The sequence below is a fragment of the Mobula hypostoma genome, chromosome 2, assembly GCF_963921235.1.
Source record: "Mobula hypostoma chromosome 2, sMobHyp1.1, whole genome shotgun sequence".
Lineage (NCBI taxonomy): Eukaryota > Metazoa > Chordata > Chondrichthyes > Myliobatiformes > Myliobatidae > Mobula > Mobula hypostoma.
In genome coordinates, this window is record NC_086098.1 from 48,587,767 (window position 1) to 48,609,538 (window position 21,772).

General features: G+C 41.4%; 1 protein-coding gene across 2 annotated transcripts; it reads left to right on the top strand.

Annotated features, from left to right (window-relative positions):
* The first annotated feature begins 338 nt into the window (after positions 1 to 338).
* Positions 339 to 21,702, top strand: dusp23b (dual specificity phosphatase 23b). 2 transcript variants are annotated; one of them, XM_063036736.1, is made up of 3 exons: positions 339 to 714; positions 10,672 to 10,946; positions 21,063 to 21,701. In XM_063036736.1, the coding sequence occupies exons 1-3, from the start codon at positions 621 to 623 to the stop codon at positions 21,246 to 21,248; spliced, it is 555 nt and encodes a 184-aa protein (XP_062892806.1). In that variant the 5' UTR covers positions 339 to 620; the 3' UTR covers positions 21,249 to 21,701. The 2 variants fall into 2 exon arrangements, with proteins under 2 accessions (XP_062892806.1, XP_062892815.1); XM_063036745.1 differs by lacking the exon at positions 339 to 714 and adding an exon at positions 3,293 to 3,387 and having other exon boundaries at positions 21,063 to 21,702.
* Positions 21,703 to 21,772: the final 70 nt, after the last annotated feature.

Genomic DNA, 21,772 nt, shown 5'->3' on the forward strand with positions numbered 1-21,772 from the left:
AGATTGATGGATTCTTGACTCGTCGTCGTCAACTAGTGAGAGCATGCAGGGTTATGGCGAGAAGGTAGGGGGCTGGGACTGGTAGGAAAATAAACCCAACCATGATGAAAAGGGGGTGCTGACTCGATGGGCCAAATGGCTTAATTCTGCTCCCATTTCTTACGTCCTTATTCAAAACTCAGCAATACCTTAAACTCTTTCTTCCTTTTCAAAATTTAAATCCTGTCAACTCTTTTCATCACTGGAGGGTAAGCCACTATAATCCTCAATGTACCGCTTATTTTTTCTTTCCCTTGAAACCACTCCTGTTGCCCGTTCGCCACCTCCGTTTTTCGTCACTTCCTGGTACCCCCCCCCCACTTCCTGCCAAGCACTCTCAGGCTCGCCGTGCCTCCTGCGGCAGCACTGAAACAGATACACCGTTGAAAATTCAGAGAAAGCTCAAAATCTTTCCACGGTCTGAATTCACGTCTCTGGGATAAATCCCAAAGAGTAGTCCGTGTTACAGTGCATGTGCCTATCCTGTTGACCTTGGCGATCTCTTGGTCGTGGAAGTTGCCCTGACGCTGCCTAGCCCGCTCCTCTGATTGGTTGTTATACGCAGCTCAGGCGGTGACGTAATGGTACACCGGCTTGGCTGTTCGGTTGTGTGGTTTGCTGGTGCCAGCATTTCCTACTCCTTGTTTTGTCTTCTCTTCTCTGGTATCTTGCAAGGTAAGCATTTTTAGTCGTTGCATAATAAAGTTATAATATCGAAATCGAACGCCGATGTCCATTGTTTCCTTTGAAGTTTTAAATCCATGTTAGTGATCCCATCCGCACACGTCTTTTTGGAGCAGATTGAGGTGTCCGTGCTGCATATTTTTCCTTGCGTCTTTCGTTCTGTTAAATGCTGTTTATGAAAGGAGATGTTACTATTTTCTTGCGTAATATCCAAATTTAGCAATTCAAGTTCGGCATCAATAGGAGCAAAAGTTTGTTCCTTTTTACGGAATGCATTTGATGTGATAGCGTTGGGTTTCTCAATGCCCTATGAACTTATTAAAAATGCTTTGCTTCGAAAATATTAGGCGCCTTCTGCTAATCTTAGACCCTGGAGTTTGTCAGATTTGGTCACAGCACCAAATCACAACATCTGACTTACCTAAAAAACGCAAATACGAGGAAATCTGCAGATGCTGGAAATTCAAGCAACACACACAAAAAATGCTGGTGGATGCAGCAGGCCCGGCAGCCTCTGTAGGAAGAAGAAACGTCGACTGTACTTATTCCTATAGATGCTGCCTAGCCTGCTGCATTCACCAACATTTCTTTTTGTGTGTTACCTGACTTACCTGCAATTTTAACCATAAGATATAGGAGCGGACTTGGGTCCTTCGGGCTATCGAAACTGCTCCCCATTCAATCTTGCATGATTTTCTTGTCTTCTCCCCGTAACCTTTGACGCCCGGATTAATCAAGAACCTATCAAGGTCTGCTTTAAATGAAAAATGCGGCATTAAATTTCACAGATACACCATTAAAAAAAAATCTTCCTCATCTCTGTTCTAAATGGACGTCTCGTTATTCTGTCACTGTGCCCTCTGGTTCTAGCCTCCCCGCACCATGTCCATTCTGTAGTATTGATGTGACTCGGACACCGGTGTAGATTGAACAACCGACGTTTATTCACCAGACTTCCATTTTACTTCTCTACGTCCTGACGTCATACGCACTCTGACGCTACGAATACTCACAATATATTACGTCCCCCTTCTCAAGATTTTTTTTACAACACTGTGAAGTACCAAAACAATGCCTCTAGGTATGCCCTTCTTACAGTGCAACAACTATGACATAAACTAAAAAAATCTTACCTTGTACTGTATTCTGCATTGTATTTTACAATACTAACAGCAGTGTATTTTCTTTTACTAACATAGACTAATAAACCTTTTATTTCACACCTTGGAACTTATGACATGTGTGACTTTGCCTCAAACTGTGTGAGACTGTATGTATGTCTAGTCTCTGTATCCAGCTGGAAGTTTGACTTGTCTCCCAGACCGTGTGTAATACAACTGTGACTGTGCTTGACCTTCATCCATGTCAGTCCTCGAGTGGCCTCTGTGTCTTTGCGGTCTGCATCACTCTTGATGTTGTTTGTTTCCATGTCTGTATCTGTGGAAATGTCCTGTGCATCTGTACGTGGAAACTCCCTCTCGCCTGTCTTCAGCAGATGCTTCCTGTTCCTCCTGTAGACTCTTCCATCCGGCGTGCGAACTATGAAGGATCTTGGTTGCTGATGTCTGTTCACAACCACAGCTGGTTGCCAAGTGTCTCCTCTCTGTATTCTGACATTTTCACCTGTATGTAGATCTGGCAACTGTATTGTATGTCTGTCATAGTAGCTCTTTTACTTTATTTGCTTGTGCCTTTGCTTGTCATGTACCTGAGCATTACCTTCAGGAGTCAGTAGAGTTGTGGATGTTGGCAGTTTGGACTTCAGACAACGTCCCATCAACAGCTGCGCAGGAGAGAACCCCTCACCCTCAATCGGTGTGTTGCGGTGTTCAAGCAGAGCAATGTAAGGGTCACTGTTGCTGCTATGTGCCTTCTTGAGCACGTTCTTGACAGTTTGTACAGTTCTCTCTGCTTGTCCATTAGACTGAGCGTGCCCTGGACTGGAAGCAACATGTTGAAATTCCCAGCTTTCTGAGAACCCTCTGAACTCACCACTGGCATATTGTGGACCTTTGTCACTAACGACGATATCAGGAATACCATGTCTTGCGAATGTTGACTTCATTGTGGTAATGACACCTTGACTGGACGTGTCACTTAACTTGGTGATCTCCGGATATTTTGAATAGTAGTCCACACAAAGCAGATATTCTGTACCATTGTAGTGAAAGAGATCTGTGCCAATCTTCTCCCATGGTCTTCCTGGTGGTGGGTGGGGAAGCAGAGGCTCTCTTGGATTGCTGTTTTTGTTTTCATTACAGACAGCACACTGAGACACAATGTCCTCTATCTGAGTTGACATGCCTGGCCAATAGAGAATGTCCCTTGCTCTTTCTTTACATTTCACTATCCCCAGGTGTGACTCATGAATTCTATTGAGCATTTCCTGACTCTTTTGGTTTGGTACGATGAGTTTTGCCGTTTTGAACATTAGTCCCGATGCCTAGCTGATTTCTTCTTTAAATGTCCAGTATTTCTGCATTTCCTTTGGAACATCTTTTCTTTCTGTTGGCCATCCATTCATTGTAAAGTCTCTTAGCATTTGCATTTCAGGATCATCTGCAGTCGCTTTCCTGAACATGTTCAACTTCTCCTCAGAGATGGGTAGCTGAGGTGTAACCCAGTTGACCTCCAGCTCTCTTCCTAGCAACTCTTCCTTTTGAGGTAAGCACGGCTCAAAGCATCAGCGATGTGCAGTTCTTTTCCTGGCTTATAGGTGACTGTGAGAGTGTACCTCTGTAGCCTGAGAAGCATCCTTTGCAGCCTCATAAGAGCTTGGTGGAGTGGCTTTTTGAAGATGCTCTCAAGTGGTTTGTGATCACTCTCAACCTGGATTTCTTTGCCATATACATATTGGTGGAACTTCTCACACCCATAAACTATGGCGAGTAATTCCTTCTCGATTTGAGCATATCGGCGTTGGCAGTCCGTAAGTGATCGTGATCCATACGCCACAGGCCTCCCATCCTGCAGTATAACAGCTCCTATTCCTTCCGAACTGGCATCCACAGACATCGTCACTGGTTTATTGACATCATAGAACTTGAGTACTGGTGCATTGGTAACCAACTGCTTCAATGTGTCAAAACTTTTCTTTTGTTTGTCTTCCCAATGCCATTTAGTGTTGCTCTCTAGTAGCTTTCAGAGTGGAGCGCTGACTTCTGATAAGTTGGGAATGAATTTGGCAAGATACTGTATCATGCTCATGAACCTCAATAGTTTTTATTTGTCTTCGGGTGGTGGTAGCTGTACCACAGCTCTGACCTTTTCATCATCTGCTTTTAGCCCATCAGCACTGAGCACATGACCTATGTATTTGATCTCTGTAGTTCTGATCTGACATTACTTTTGTTCAGTTTTAGGTTGTACTCACGTGCTGTCTCCAGGAGCTTCCTCAGTCTCTGATCATGTTCCTCAATTGTGTCACCTCATATCAGCAAATCATCAGTGATGCTGACCACCCGGTCCAGGTCTTCAATCATTTGTGCCTCGGATCTCTGGAATACCTCTGATGCAGAGGAAATCCCAAAGGGTAGACGCAGGAAACGATATCTTCCTATGGGCGTGTTGAAAGTGCATAATTTGGAACTTTCTTCATCCAGCTTGATCTGCCAGAAGCCTTGATTTGCGTCTAATACTGAAAAGTATTTTGCATTAGGCATGCGGGAGACAACCTCTTCAGCCATGAGCAGCGGATAGTGCTCTCTTTTGATGGCTTGGTTGAGATCTTGTGGATCCATGCAAATCCTCGTCTTTTTTTCTGTGACCACTGTCACCATACTATTCACCCAGTCGGTCGGTTCTATTTGTCTTGTTATGACTCCCATCTGTTCCATTCTATGTAGCTCCTCCATTACTCGATCCCTGAGAGCTACTGGAATCTTTCTCGGGGCATGCACGACTGGTGCAATAGTTGGATCAATCTTGATATGGTGTTTCCCTGGTAAACATCCTAATCCAGAAAACAAGTCATCAAAGTCTTTGAGAATGTCATTTTCTTTTTCAACACCATAGATTCACTTCACCAGGCCTAGCTTTGTGCATGTTGCTTTGCCCAGTATTGCGGAAACATGTTGCTGCACTATTTCAAACTCGATCTTATATTTTTGACCTTTGCATACACAGGTGAGTGCTTTTTTGCCCAGTGGTGCCGTCTTGTGGCCGAAATATGCGACAAGCTTGCAGGTGGATTTTTCCAGTCTTCCTCTGATGTCCAGTGAGTTGAATGTTTCTGCCGACATTACATTGCACTTTGCCCCAGTGTCAAGCTTAAATGTCACTTTCCTCCTGTTTATTATCAGATCTTGGGTCCAATCATCTTCATCCTCCATCTCTGCATTGTCAATATTCTTGATGCATACCTCCTGTTCCACTTCAACTGTGCCAATGAACATGTCACTGTTGCCCTCACTCTGTTCCACAGCATGCATTTTCCTTGCGTGCTCCTTCAATTTGGACATCTTTGCAAAGTGATTTCTTTTCTGGCATAACTTGCATGTCTGACCAAAGGCTGGACATTTTCTGTATCCATGTTTATAACCACACCTGTTGCAACTAACTTCCTTTTGATCATCCTGTGGAGCTGGCTTTGTCCTACTCTTGTTAGTTTTCACAGTTTTTATTTTGTGCACTTCAATCTCTTCATTGAGCACTTTAACCTGACTTGACATGATCTCGCTGGCACGGCAAACATCAATCGCCTTTTCAGATCCGCCTCTCTCAATAGCCTGCCTCTCACTTGATCATCTCGTATGCCGCATACAATCCTGTCACTGATTAAAGAATCATGCAGTTGTCCGAACTCACAGTCTTTTGCCTTGCTCTTTAAATCTGTTACGTAGGCGTCTATGGTCTCCGTTGGTCCTTGAGCCCTCGTGAAAAACCGGTGTCGGATGAACGGTAGTTTTTTCTCGGTTCGCAGTAATCTTGAAACTTTTTTTTTCAACACTTCAATTTTTTCTTGCTCATCATCTTGGAAGACAAACGTGTTGCAAACCTTTATTGCCTCTTCTCCCGCTACGTGCAGAAACATAGCACATTGCACTTTCTCCGTCTTTTCAGCTACGCCGCTAGCAGTGCAAAACAGCTCAAACTTCTGGATCCATATTTTCCGGTTCTCAGCAAGATTACCTTGTAGGCTTAAACTTGACGGAGGCTGTAACTGTGACATCTTTTACCTGTCTTCTCTTCCTTTTGATTTTTCACGTTTTCTTCTGACACCATGTAATATTGATGTGACTCGGACACCGGTGTAGATTGAACAACCAACGTTTATTCACCAGACTTCCATTTTTACTTCTCCACGTCCTGACGTCATACGCACTCTGATGCTACGAATACTCACACAATACATTACACATTCAATGTAGAATTTCAATGAGATTCACCTCCTCCTCCTCCCCACCCCTTTTTATTCTTCTGAACTCCAGCGAGTACAGAGCCAGAGCAATCAAATGCTCCTCATACATTACTATTACTTTGTTCCCTGGATCTTTCTGGTAAACCTCTGGGCTCTCTCCAGTGCTAGCACCTCCTTTCTTAGATATCGGGCCTAAAACTGTTCACAATACTCCAAATGAGGATTCACCAGTGCTTCATTAAACCTTAGCATTACATTATTACTTTTATATTCTAGTCCTCTTGAAATGAATGCTAACATTGCATTGGCCTTCCTTACTACCACTCAACCTGTAAATAGGGAATCCTGCGATCGGACTCCCAAGTCCCTTCGCATCTCTATTTTCTAAATGAGGAGAAAATGTGGAAAACAATCTACAGATTTATTCCTTCTACTAAAGTAAATGGCCATACACTTCCCTGCATTGTAATCCCTCTGCTACCACTTTGCCCGTTCTAATCTGTTCACGTCCTTCTACAGACTCCTTGCTTCCTCAACACTAGCTGCCCCTCCACCGAATTGTTCATCATCTGCAAACTTGGCCAGTATGTCAGTCTTCTTACCGTGCTAGTCGCTGTCCTGTAATACCAGGAGTTTTTATCTTGTTTAGCAGCCTCATGTGGGAGACACCTGCAGTATTCCAGAAATTCAAGAGTTAGTGCTTATTACTATATATGGTGCTTGGGAAGCTGAAAGGTCTGAAGGTAGATAAGTCACCTGGACCAGACGGACTACATCCAGGGTTTTGAAAGAGGTAACTGAAGAGATTATGGATGCATTAGTAGTAATCTTTCACGAATCACTGAATTCTGGAATTGTTCTAGAGAAATGCAAAATTGCAAATGTCACTCCACTCTTGAAGAAAGGGGGAAGGCAGAAGAAGGGAAATTATTGGCAAGTTAACTTGATTTCAGTGGTTGAGAAGATGTTGGGGAGTCCTTTGTTAAGGATGGCATTCCGGGGTACTTGAAGGCAGATGATAAGAGGCCGAAGTCAGCATAGTTTCCATAAGGGGAAACCTTCCTGACAAATTCTTTGAGAGGGATATTAATCAGTCATGATGGAATGGTGGAGCAGACTCAATGAGCTGAATGGTCTAATTCTGCTCCTTTATTTTATGTGCAGCACTTTGTCAAAATCCAAGTAAACAACCCCCACTGACACACTTTTGTCTGTCCCATTTGTTACTTCCTCAAGATATCTAGTTTCAAGCTCCTCTACCCTGGGAAAAAGATTATTACCATTTATGTCCTCAATCCTCCTCAATTTTATATGCTTCTATAATGTCACCCCTCAGTTTCTACACTACTGGGAAGAAAAGCCCCGGTACCTCTGTTTAACTGAAGCCCTCCAGTCCCAGTACCATCCTTATGAATATATTCTGCACCCTTTTTAGATTAATAACATTCTTCTGGGTGACCAGAATTGCACACAAACTCTCAACTGTGGTGTCGCTAACATCTTGTAATTCTAACATAATCTCTCAGTGCTGTATGCCAAGTGTCAAATGCATTCTTTATCACACTGTCTACTTGAGTTACCACATTCAGGGAAAAGTGTGCTTGTGCCCTTTTACAACGTTCTCAAGTTTCTAGGTGCAACACTTTGCATTTGGCTAATAAGGCTAAAGTGAGACTTGCAGACTCTTCCACGAACAGAGTAGAAGGTGGCTGACGTGATGGGTGGGTAATTTGTGAGATGTTTGCTCCCAGTCTCTAGGCACGCGGTTTCCAGCTGAATGCCGCTCCATTCTGAATGATCACAGCAAGGAACTCACAAGGGTTAGAGAGGGTGTTGCACGTGTTTCCTTGACTCCTTCCTTTTGTCTGCTGTTTCAGGCATCTTGTATTGGGCATGCTTAGTGTGCAGCTTACCAAATGGAAGTAATTGTGTGCAACAGAGGCATCATTGTTAGCTCTTGTCCCAAAAAAGAATACTGACCATCTTTTGGATAAAAAAAAAATCCTTGAACTCTAGTCCTTTTATTAACTACTTTCTAGGAAGTATTCCCCTTAGTTTTTGAACCTTTGCTAAGGATTCCAGATTCCTTTTTTATTTACTATTTCCAGTTCCTCAATTAATCTCATATTAAATGTTGGCGTAACCTCCCTCTATACTTGGTTTTTCAATTAGAATAAGATAATTCCAAGACCTAGCAAATTATGGCATTGAGTAAGTATTTATCTCACATTAAAACAGGCTATCAAGGCTGTAATCTCATTCCTGGATAGATATTGTTGTGAGAGTATCCTGGAAATACTTCTGTAATACATGCTGTGCCCTTCAGGCAAGATGCAGGGATGTTTTCTTCATTTTAATCAGCAGTGTAGTTAGTATTTGGACTGTTTTAGTTTGTACGTCAACATGGTCTGGAAAAATTAAGTGGTGAATAAACTTATTTTAGTTTTACATGGTTAAACATATTTTTTATATTTAATAGACTTTTCCTTTCCTTGAACTTCAAAGCTAATGCATTTTATTCACTTACAATTTCACCAATGGTCATGTTGTGGATTTGTCTACAGCACCTTACTTCTCCTAATGAAAATGAAATTATTTTTTATTACTTGGTAACAGTTAGGTTGTCTTTCCCTTGCAAAAGCTAGTTTTACATTGCATGTAAAAGCAAATAGGGCCAAATTGTGATGACCACATCCTTCTGGAGAGAAACTCTACACAATCTTCTGAGTCCCCAGTTGCCTAGTAGAGATAGAATGAATCTTAGTGGCTCAGGATATCCCTTTTTGTCCAGCAGATATTTACTGAAATATTTTTAATAAAAGCATGTTTTTAAATGCACTAATTGTTGAAAGTATTAAGCTGAAGCAAAAACATTAGGATATGAGAGGTGACCTGCCATGGACACCATCTGATAATTATGATATTACCTTGAAAGTCATTTGACCTTGTAATGAAAAGTGTTGGATACATTGAACACTGATACCATTGCCAGACTTCTTTTCACACATCCCTATACCAATCTCCTGTTCAGGCACCCTCTTTGTCAAAGCATTGCCTCTGCTTGGAACATTGCACAGGAGAGAGAGGCTACTTAGGCTATTATCATTCACTTGTGTTGTCTTACTAGATTTAGCTGAGGAAAAGCCTGCATTATTTTTCAATTAATTATGTAATTGTTTTTGTCAGATAATGGGTTACTATTGTATAAATAATGTTTCAATTTTCCAACATACATCAAAGTTGCTGGTGAACGCAGCAGGCCAGGCAGCATCTCTAGGAAGAGGTACAGTCGACGTTTCAGGCCAAGACCCTTCGTCAGGACTAACTGAAGGAAGAGTTAGTAAGAGATTTGAAAGTGGGAGGGGGAGGGAGAGATCCACAATGATAGGAGAAGACAGGAGGGGGAGGGATGGAGCCGAGAGCTGGACAGGTGATAGGCAAAAGGGATACGAGAGGATCATGGGACAGGAGGCCCAGGGAGAAAGAAAAGTGAGGGGGGGGAACCCAGAAGATGGGCAAGTGGTATAGTGAGAGGGACAGGGGGAGAAAAAGAGAGAGAGAAAGAATGTGTGTATATAAATAACAGATGGGGTACGAGGGGGAGGTGGGGCATTAGCGGAAGTCACTGTTCATGCCATCAGGTTGGAGGCTACCCATACGGAATATAAGGTGTTGTTCCTCCAACCTGAGTGTGGCTTCATCTTTACAGTAGAGGAGGCCGTGGATAGACATGTCAGAATGGGAATGGGATGTGGAATTAAAATGTGTGGCCACTGGGAGATCCTGCTTTCACTGGCGGACAGAGCATAGGTGTTCAGCAAAGCGGTCTCCCAGTCTGCGTCGGGTCTCACCAATATATAGAAGGCCACATCGGGAGCACCGTATGCAGTATATCACCCCAGCCAACTCACAGGTGAAGTGTCGCCTCACCTGGAAGGACTGTCTGGGGCCCTGAATGGTGGTAAGGGAGGAGGTGTAAAGGTATGTGTAGCACTTGTTCCGTTTACAAGGATAAGTGCCAGGAGGGAGATTAGAGGGGAGGGATGGGGGGGAACGAATGGATAAGGGAGTCGCATAGGGAGCGATCCTTGCGGAACGCAGGGGGAGGGGAGGGAAAGATGTGCTTAGTGGTGGGATCCGGTTGGAGGTGGCGGAAGTTACGGAGAATAATATGTTGGACCTGGAGGCTGGTGGGGTGGTAGGTGGGGACCAGGGGAACCCTATTCCTAGTGGGGTGGCGAGAGGATGGAGTGAGAGCAGATGTGCGTGAAATGAGGGAGATGCATTGGAGATCCTACATCTGCAGACCCCAGAGCCTGCTGGCCCAGACGCTAGCAGGCATGAACTTCAGATTGCAGCCTCTGCCATTGATCTCGCCGGCTCCAGGGCATATTCAAAACCCGGATTTGTGCCTCATTGTGCTACTAATTTATATTTTTTTATTGGTTTCTATGGATGAAATGTTCAACTTTAATGTAACAACTCGTTAAACCTGGTTGTTAATATGGAAATGTACATTTAGGAGCTATATTCCTGATTCCTTAACTGCAATTCACTGAATTTGATATCCAACATTGTTTTATAAACAGGTGGAAAAATGACAGCGGCTCCACACAACTTTTCCTGGATTGAACCAAATAAACTAGCAGGAATGGCCTTGCCACGTTTACCTGCCCATTATCAGTATTTGTACGACAATGGCATTCGACATCTAGTTACACTTTGTGAAAGAAAGCCACCATATCATGACACCTTACCAGCAATAACAATTCACCATATAAGGATCCATGACTTTTGTTCGCCTTCTTTTGAACAAATCAAAAAATTTCTTTCAATTGTTGAAGAAGCCAATGCAAAGGGTGAAGTAAGTATTTATTGACTTTCTATATTGAATAGTTGGATGATCTACTTTTCCAAAGATGATTTGTTCACATTGTAATGAAAGAAACATAATTAAATCATCATTTATTAAAGAGTGTGAATTTATCTTGCAGGACACATAGCATCCATGGAAAGAGAAACAGAATTAATGTTTCATCAAAGATCCTTCTTCCTGATGAAAACTCATCAGCAAGAACATTAACTTTTTTTCTCTCCACAGATGCCACCTAACTTGTTGAATATTGCTAGCACTTTTTGTTTACAGCAACTGCAGTGTTTTCTTGTTAAAGTAATAATTATGATTCCTTTTACATTCCTTTATAGTAATACATCAAAACTAAAACTTGTAAATATAGATTTGTGAAATCTTACTAAATATAACAATAGGAAGAGGCGCAGTCGACGTTTCAGGCCGAGACCCTTCGTCAGGACTAACTGTTCCTTCAGTTAGTCCTGACGAAGGGTCTCGGCCTGAAACGTCGACTGCGCCTCTTCCTATAGATGCTGCCTGGCCTGCTGCGTTCACCAGCAACTTTGATGTATGTTGCTTGAATTTCCAGCATCTGCAGAATTCCTGTTGTTTGCGTTTAAATTCACTACTGCGAAGCCTCTTCCGGTGATGCCTACACCGAAGAAGTTTAGATCCTCTCTTCGACGGGAGTTCAGTGAAACCATCTCTCACTGCTCCCCATCTGTGATTTCTTCGGCTCTTCAACATTTTATTCCTTCAGTTAGTCCTGACGAAGGGTCTCGGCCTGAAACGTCGACTGCGCCTCTTCCTATAGATGCTGCCTGGCCTGCTGCGTTCACCAGCAACTTTGATGTATGTTGCTTGAATTTCCAGCATCTGCAGAATTCCTGTTGTTTTTGTTTAAATATAACAATTTGTTGTTTGAATTTGTGCCTTTTATACTGCATTATTCTGACAATCTGGTTATAAGGCACATTGCTACTACACTGGGCTGAATACAGTTCATATTACCAGACAGCAAACTTTGTGAATTGAGTGTTGTGAGAAGATGGTGCAATGCATAGGGTTTAAAAAGATGCATCCTTTTGTCATTCTGGAGTTTTGGTGGGGTGGGGGTTACTACTAAGAAATAAATACTGAACTTATTCCCCGAAGTTCAAATGAGTAAGATATTAAGAAATGGTGGCAAGCAAGGAAAGTTTTTTTTTAAATACACAGAAGATTCTGCAGACAGTGTAAATGCAGAGTAACACACAAAAAAATTGCTGGAGGAACTCAGCAGGTCAGGGAGCGTCTACAGAGAGGAATAAAAAGCTGATATTTTGGGCAAGACCTTTCATCCTTTGAAAATTTGGCTCTTTGTTCCTCTCTATAGATACTGCCTCACCTGCCAAGCTTTCCATTATAGATTTTTGAGACCACAGAGTATTGAAGGATTGAAATATAGTTCAATAATAGCTTAGAAATAGATATGTAAATGACATAGAAATTCGGACATCACGCTGTGTGGGACTAAGACTGTTTCTCACTTTTTAATATACAGTATTTCTGTTTTTATGCACGATTTGTAATCTATTCAATATATGTATAGTGTAATTGATTTATTTATTATTATTATTTTTGTTTTTTCTTCTATATTATGTATTGCATTGAAGTGCTGCTGCTGAGTTAACAAATTTCACGTCACATGCTGATGATGATAAACCTGATTCTGATTCTGATCATATGGAGGATAACGGCCCAACACCAGTGGGGCGAAATAGTCATTTCTTGTATAGAAATTCCATATTATTTTTGTGTCTTGTCTTAATATAAATTTAGTCTTGGTATTAGTGTTATTCATCTCCTTTACATTTCATATTCATATTTAGTACTTCATATTCCCATAACTTCATACATAAATTTGTAATTTGTATTCTACACATCGCAAGTCCGTTAATGATAATTGCCAAAAATGTGAAAGTAAGCTGTCTGAAATGGAACAATTTTCCAGACCTCAGACCTCAGGTTCTCTCTAGTACGATGAAACTTCTAGATTGTAAAGGGAACAGAGTGTCTTGGAACCTCTGAACTGCTGTGAATAGACGTAGAACGGCTAAGAATAGTCCAGTTGATAAACAATTAATCAAGATATTTTGTCTTTGCATTTGAAATTAAATGAGGCACCGTAGTCTCTGGAGTACTTTTTGCTTTTCTGAAGATAAAATCATTGCTGTTGTAAAGCTGATATGCTGTGTCCTGAATTTGCAGTAACTTGCAGATAAAAAATGTGGTACTAAGGTATTTGCATCCGGACGATTGTGTCCCGGTCATTAGCGTCCCTGGATATTTGCATCCCGGTCATTTGCGTCCCACTATATGTAACTATTACTGGGTAACAAACCCCCTGTTATATATGCTACGCCTCTTATCTCAGCTCAAAAAGCAACTGTCTAATCAATTAGGGTAATTGTAGGCAAATGAGGGGTGCCTCATTTGCGACTGAGCTACTTATAAACAAACCCACACGTTTCCTATTACAATTTGGCTTTAAATTTACTTTTTTTTTCAGAAACTAAGCTATGTCACAGTTCTTGAGATCAAGCAAAGGTGGAAACATACTTGTTAGTCATAGTCATAGTCATACTTTATTGATCCTGGGGGAAATTGGTTTTCGTTTCATTTGCACCATAAATAATAAATAGTAATAGAACCATAAATAGTTAAATAGTAACATGTAAATTATGCCAGTAAATTATGAAATAAGTCCAGGACCAGCCTATTGGCTCAGGGTGTCTGACCCTCCAAGGGAGGAGTTGTAAAGTTTGATGGCCACAGGCAGGAATGACTTCCTATGACGCTCTGTGTTGCATCTCGGAGGAATGAGTCTCTGGCTGAATGTACTCCTGTGCCCACCCACATTATGTTGATGGAAATTATATCTATCACTATCATAAGAAAAATGGTGTGGGCACGAAAGCGTACTGGAGATGTGTGGTACGATCCTGCAAAGCAAGAGTTCATACTGAGAGCGATGTAATAAATAACAAAACAAATTAATGATCATAACAATGGTTCTTCTGCTGCTGCAACTAGAGCAAAAGGATCGACTTTAGAGTTGAAAGAAACTGCAACATCCTCACAAGAACCAACAAGACATCTCATTGGAACAACTTTGTCAAAACATGATGAATTTTCAATGACAGAAACGCCCTCTGTCTCAGCAATAGGGAGAAATGTTCGTCGTTGGAGACAGAAAGCACAAAATGCTGCATCTATACCAAATCAAAGATGTAATTACGAAATACCAGAAGAATATTGTATTCTCCCCATTGGACAAAGGTTTCTTGCAAATGATACTGGCATAAATCATGAAAATAGAATGCGCTGAAGAGGGTTTGGATGACTTTTCACGATTTCAGAATTGGGCAGCAGATGGCACTTTTAAAATTTGCCCACAAATCTATTATCAATTGTACTGCATCCATGTCCAAGATGGTACATTCAGTATTCCCTATGTTTTTGCTCTTTGACCCAATAAAGACTGAAGAAACATGTGACCGCCTATTCACTCTTTTGTTGCAGACTCGCCCTCAACTTAATCCCAAATTAGTGCTGACGGATTTTGAACTGGGAGCAAGAAAGAGTATAGCAGAAACATATCCTAATGCAACAATAAGCTCATGTATTTTCCATTTGTCAAAATCCATTTTTAAGAAGACATGCGACCTCGGTTTAAGACAATGGTATAATGAAGATCAAGAATTCAATTTAAAAATTAGATGTTTCTCTGCATTAGTTTTCCTTCCAGTAAATGATGTGGTAGCAGGCTCTTTTGATCTGAGTGAAGATCAGGACTTATTTCCTGAATTCATCGCATACTTTGAAGTTACATACATCGGCCAAGCAAGGGGTAGAAGTGGGCACAGGATTGCAGCAACCTTTTCCATAGCATCTTGGAATGTTCATGATCGAACAACGAAGGACTTGCCTAGATCTAACAATAGTTTAGAGGGGTGGCATAATGCTGTCCAAAATTCAATTACTTGTCAACACCCCTCTGTTTGGAAATTAATTGATGCATTGAAGAAAGAGGAAGCTATGGCCACAAAGAAGAAAATTGACTACCAAGAGAGATTATTGTCCAACCAAGAAATAAGAATATCAATAAGCGCCTTCAATCATTAATTGCACGTTACAATCCTGAGGACAAATTAAGTTTCTTATGAGGGGTTGCCCACAACATGCGTACATTTTAAGTTTGGACTTATAAATTAAATTTTTTAATGAATAAAATGCATGCCCCTTTTAATTAATAAAACTTTTTGATTAAAAAAAATTACATGAATAAGTAAAATTATAGCTTTTATGAAATATACATATATTGGGACACAAATGTCTAGGACGCAAAAAAAGACGGATGCAAATGTCCGGGGACGCCAGTGACCGGGACACAGTTGTCCAGGACACAATTGTCCTGTCACCAAAAAATGTTACTCCTGATGAGCAATAATAATTACCTGAAGGAGCATACTCTTTATCTGTGATGATGCACTGTAGAAACAAGTGCAGGTCTCACCCAGACTACTATATAACAGCACCATAAATCATTCATCCTTTTTGCATTACAGACACATTGAAATTCACTGTTTACTTCTTGTGGACGAATACATGAGAGTCATAGAGTCACAGAAATTGGCCATTTGGCCTCTTTAGTCCATGCTGATTTGTTATACTGCCTCGTTCCATTGACCTGGATCTGGGCCATAGCCCTCCTTATCTTCCCATCTATGTACTTTTCCAGAGTTCTCTTAAACGTTGCAGTCAAACCTTACATCCACCACTTCCGCTGGCAGCTCGTTCCACACTTGCACCACAGTCTGAGTAAAGAAGCTTCCCCTCAGGTTCTGCTTAGATATTTTACCTTTCACTCTTAACCTCTGACCTCTAGTCCTAGACTCCCCAACCTCAGTGGAAAAAGCCTGCTTTGCTTTTACCCAATGGATACATCTTATCAAACCTCCCTCATGTATGTGTATGTCAAAATATATATATCTCTATCAAATCTCCCTCATTCTCCTTTCTACTACTACGTCGACTCAGGCCTAGGGTTAGGTCAGGGCCTTGCCTTGCTACTGGTACCACATAGCCCAGTACTACCTGTCTCGGGTTGGGTTGTCGGCGACTCAACTGGCACACTCCCTGGTGCACTTGGGTTAACCAGGGAGGAGGGTGTGTAGGCACCCAGCAGGACTAAAAACAAAACCTGTCAAAGGGCGAATGAACTCTTTGTGAGTCAACGGCCACCTACTGTCTGTGTGAGGAGTGGCGTGCCACACAGTCTTTCATTTCGCACCTTGTAAGGCATAGAAGGCATAAGGCATTCTCTTTTGCTCCATGGAATAAAGTCATAATCTATTCTTTCCGTATAACTCAGGTCCTCAAATCCCAGCAACATCCTTGTAAATGGTCTCTGTACTCTTTAAATCTTATTGATATCCAGCCTGTAGGTAGGTGAACAAAGAATGCACACAGTTCTCCAAGTGTGGCATCACCAACACTTCATCCACTTCAATGTAACATCTCAACTCTTGTTCTCAGAATTCTGATTTATGAGGGGCGATGTGCCAGAAGATTTCTTTATGACCCTAACCTCCTTTGATGCCACTTTAAAGGAATTATGTATCTGTATTCACAGATCTTTGTTCTACTGTGTTCCGCATTATCCTACTGTTCATTGTGTAGGTCCTACCCTGCTTTGTCACCTCAAAGTGCAATACCTCACTATTATATATAGTAAATTCTGTCTGCCATTTTTCGGCCCAATTTTCCAGCAAGTCCAGATCCTTCTGCAGGTTTTCATAGCCTTCCTCACTGCTCAGTACAACCCCAATCTTGCGTTGTCCACAAATTTTCTGATCCAATTTACCACATTATCATCAGTCTTCACTCTGGAAGACATTAGTAGTGTGGTGGGAGTTCCAGGTGTCAGGGGGCATGAAGTGTGTGAAATTACCATAACTAGACAGAAGGTTCTTGGGAAACTGAAAAGTCTGAAGGTAGATAAGTACACCCCAGAGTTCTGAAAGCGGTAGCTGAAGAGATCGTGGAGGCACTAGTAATGATCTTTCAAGAGTCACTAGATTCTGGAATGGTTCCAGAACACTGGAAAATTGCAAACATCACTCCACGCTTCAAGAAGGGAGAGAGGCAGAAGAAAGGAAACCATAGGCAATTAGTCTGATCTCAGTGGTTGGGAAGATGTTGGAGTCGATTATTAAGGATAAGGTCTTGGTGTACTTGGAGGCACATGATAAAGAGCACTATCAACCTCAGCCCACTCAACAGAATTGTCAGAATAAGTAGTAAAATAATTGGCCAGGAACAAGAATCACTCAACAGCATCCATGAGAGATGGACAGTAAAGAAGGCTCAGCAAATAGTTACTCACAGGAAATAAAGTGAATTGAAGAAAGAGGATAAAATAGGACATAGTCAGCATGGATTCCTCAAGGGAAAATCTCACCTGACAGATCTGTTAGAATTATTTGAAGAAGTAACAAGTAGGATAGACAAAGGAGAATCGGTGGATGTTGTGTACTTGGATTTTCAGAAGGCATTTGACAAGGTGCTGCACATGAGGCTGCTAAACAAGTTGAGTACCCAGGGTATTACAGGACAGATACTAGCATGGATGGAGCACTGGCTGATTGGCAAAAGGCAAAGAGTGGGAATAACGGATTCCTTTTCCAGATTGGCTGATATCCCACAGGGGTCTGTGTTGGGATCAATTAACCAATTATTTTTATGTTATATGTCAATGATTTGGATGATGGAATTGATGGCTGTGTTGCAAAGTTTGCAGATAATATGAAGATAGCTGGAGGGACAGGTAGTTTTGAAGAAATAGGCTACAGAGGGACTTCGACAGATTAGGAGAATGGGCAAAGAGATGGCGGATGGAATATGGTGTCAGGAATTGTATTGTCATGACTAATTTCTAAATGAAGAGAAAATACAAAACACTGAGGCACAGCGAATCATGGGAGTCCTTGTGCAGGATCCCCTAAAGGTTAATTTGCAGGTTGAGTTTATGCTAAGGAAAGCAAATGTAATGTTAGCATTCATTTCAAGAGGACTAGAATATAAAAGAAAAGATATAATGTTGAAAGTTTATAAAGCACTGATGAGGTCTCACTTGGAGTATCTTGAGCAGTTTTGGGCCCCTTATCTTAGAAAGGATGTGCTGATACTGGAGGAGTTTCCAGGATTGAATGGCTTGTCATATGAAGAGTGTTAGAAGCCTCTGGGCCTGGATTCACTAAAGTTCAGAAGAATGAGGGGTGACCTCATTGAAACTTATCAAATGGAGAAAGGCCTTGATAGGTGGCAGTGGAAAGGATGTTTCCTATGAAAGGAGAGTCTAAGCCCAGAGGACACAGCCTCAGAGTAGAGGTGCGTCCTTTTAGAATGGAGAGTTTTGCCAGAGAGTGGTGAATCTCTGGAACTCTTTGCCGCAGGCTGTGGGGGCCAAGTCTTGATGTATATTTACGGCAGGGGATGGTGGATTCTTGACTGGTCAGGACATGAAGGGGTACAGGGAGAAGGCAGGAGATTGGTACTGGAAGGAAAACTGGATCAGCCATGATGAAATGGTGGAGCAGATTCAATGGGCCAAGTGGCCTAATTCTGCTCCTATATCTTATGGGCTTATTATGAATATAAATGACAAACAATGGGTCCAGCCCTGATCCTTTGGCACACTACTATTTACAGGCCTTCAGTCAGAGAGAGAACCATCACTCTCTGGCTTTTCTCGCTAAACCGATGTTGAAACCAATTTGCTAATTCATCCTGATTGCCAAGCGACTGAACCTTCAGGACTAGCCTGTTTCTGGAAGACCTCGCTAAAGTCCACGTAGTGACGTTCAACTTTTCTGGTAACCTCTTCAGCAAAACTCTGGATGCTCACATTCTCCCTTGATAAAGCTCTGGACTTGATCCAAGATGTCCCTGAACCTGGCAGCTAGGAGGTAACATACTATCTGAGAATGGCATTGTTGTCCACAGAACCTCCTGTCTGTTCCCCTAACTAATGAATCTCAATCTATAAATTAGCTGACGATACAACCATTGTTGGTAGAATCTCAGGTGGTGATGAGAAGACGTACAGGAGTGAAATATGTCAACTAATGGAGTGGTGCCACAGCAACAACCTGGCACTCACGTCAGTAAGACGAAAGCTGATTGTGGACTTCAGGAAGAGTAAGACGAAGGAACACATACCAACCCTCATAGAGGGATCAGAAGTGGAGAGAGTGAGCAGTTTCAAATTCCTGGGTATCAAGATCTCTGAGGATCTAACCTGGTCCCAACATATCAATGCAGTTATAAAGAAGGCAAGGCAATGGCTATACTTTATTAGGAGTCTGACGAGATTTGGTATGTCAACAAATACTCTCAAACATTTCTGTAGATGTACCGTGGAGAGCATTCTGACAGGCTGCATCACTGTCTGGTATTGGGTGTTACTGCACAGAACCGAAAGAAGCTGCAGAGGGTTGTGAATTTAGTCGGCTCCATCTTGGGTACTAGCCTACAAAGTACCCAAGATATCTTTAGGGAGCAGTGTCTCAGAAAGGCAGCATCCATTATTAAGGACCTCCAGCACCCAGGGCATGCCCTTTTCTTACTGTTACCATCAGGTAGGAGGTACAGAAGCCTGAAGGCACAGACTCAGTGATTCAGGAACAGCTTCTTCCCCTCTGCCATCCGATTCCTAAATGGACATTGAGCCCTTGGACACTACTTCACTTTTTTAATATATAGTATTTCTGTTTTTTGCATGATTTTTAATCTATTCAATATACGTATACTGTATAAAGTATACTGAATAAGATTTACTTATCTATTATTATTTTATTTCATTTTTCTTCTATATTATATATTGTATTGAACTGCTACTGCTAGGTTAACAAATTTCACGTCACATGCCGGTGATAATAAACCTGATTCTGATTCTGATATCACTACTGTTTGCCCCTTCTCCCCTTCCCTTCCTTTTTGAATCATAGAACCAGACACATAACTGCCGTGATTTTCCTCTGCTAGGTGCTCCCCCCCCCCCCCACACACACACACACACACACAAGTAGTATCTGGAACAGTATACTTGGTATTGAGGGGAGTGGCCACAATGGAACCCTGCACTGACTATCTATTCCCTCTCCCTCTCCTGACAGTCACCCAGTTACCTGTGTCCTGCTCCTTGGGTGTAACTACCTCTCTATAGTTCCTGTCAGTCTACCCTTCTGTCTCCTGAGTGAGCTGAAGCTGATCTCTACCTTGGTCTATACAAAGCTGCAGCTGGTTCACTTCTTGCAGGGGTGACTGTTAGATATACTGGAGGTCTCCCTGTCTGTCCACATCCCACTGTCCTTACTGTCAGTCCGTCTACTCTCACTGCAAAAATAATGAAGCACAGAAACTTACCTGTGCCTCTTGTCGAAGTCTCTTGAGTCAAAGCTTTACCTCCCCACTCTAACCTCATCCCACTCCAACAATGGTCGCTCTGCTTAAACCTAATTTCTTTTGATTAGGCCTTGCCAGGTGCCAAATGAATAGCACAGTCTTAAGCTCTGGAGAAAGTCATGACCAGCCCTGCTAACTTTTTAAAACTGGTATATTTCTTTTTGTTAGTTTATGTAAAGTAGAATAGAGTAATGGAGATATTTTATATGCAGAATAAATGGTTTTAAATGCATTAGAACTTACTGCTAATGGTCAGTAATAATTCCAGCTCTTCAATATGATCATTTGGAAAATTTTATTCTTAAAGCCTTTAATAAAATACCTACTAAAGAAACTAATACAAATTTAAGCAGTTGTTCACTGACCTACTGCACTTAATTTATGTTGATTTGAAGAGTTCATATTCATCTACTGGAATTTGAATTTTTGTATTACTTGACATTTGATCTTTCTAAGACATTTCTTGGAATGTTGAGAATAGGCTGTCTAACAATACAAATATTAATAAAACTTGTAATTTCTCCATGAATTATTTTGAAGTATCTTGTTCATCATATTGTGTTAACTGGTAAAGTCTAGGGAGTGCAGAGCTAACTGAGTCATTTCATGTGTTTCTAGGGAGTTGGAGTCCATTGCCTTCATGGTTTTGGGAGAACTGGAACAATGCTTGCCTGTTATCTTGTAAAAAGTAGGAAAATAACAGGCGTTGATGCAATTGAAGAAATACGAAGAATTCGCCGTGGTTCAATAGAAACTAGTGAACAAGAAAAAACAGTTATACAGTTTCATCACCATATAAAATAAGAATTTCTCATTGCCAGCTAAAGACTTTTATCTCTTACAAACTCATTCTTTGAACATATGGAAACCTTCAACCCCAGAAACTGGTCTAGCATTTTTTAAGATTGGACATTTCTAGTGCACTTAGTTATATAAACCAAGTGACAGTTTTTTTTAAGTTAACTTCTTGTGGACTTCTCTATAAATATTGCTTATTTTTGTGCTACAGTAAAATGCTTTGACTGGTTGCTTAATTTTTACATCAGAACAAAGCTCACTGCTGAAATGTGGCCTTCTGACCTGTAATGTTATTTGTTGTCTCCTTGCACTTGACGACACAGAAGCTTTCTAAAATTTGTTGTAAAATATGTAAATTAAATTGCTGTAAATGCTTTAATACATAATTATAGCCCAGAAAAAATGATTGAACATGCCAAGATAGTTCGCTTCCAAAGAGGCAATAAAATATACTTTGCTGGAATCTGAACATTTTAAATATATGTTTTTTTTTCTGCTTGAAGAACTATAGGGCAAATTAGAATAGAATA

What these genes read in the sequence shown, in the direction of transcription:
- dusp23b (XM_063036736.1), top strand. Translation starts at nt 621, where the DNA reads ATGGTACACCGGCTTGGCTGTTCGGTTGTGTGGTTTGCTGGTGCCAGC. An exon ending in CTTCTCTGGTATCTTGCAAG is followed by an intron (nt 715 to 10,671) that starts GTAAGCATTTTT and finishes TTTTATAAACAG; the next exon opens with GTGGAAAAATGACAGCGGCT. An exon ending in AAGCCAATGCAAAGGGTGAA is followed by an intron (nt 10,947 to 21,062) that starts GTAAGTATTTAT and finishes ATGTGTTTCTAG; the next exon opens with GGAGTTGGAGTCCATTGCCT.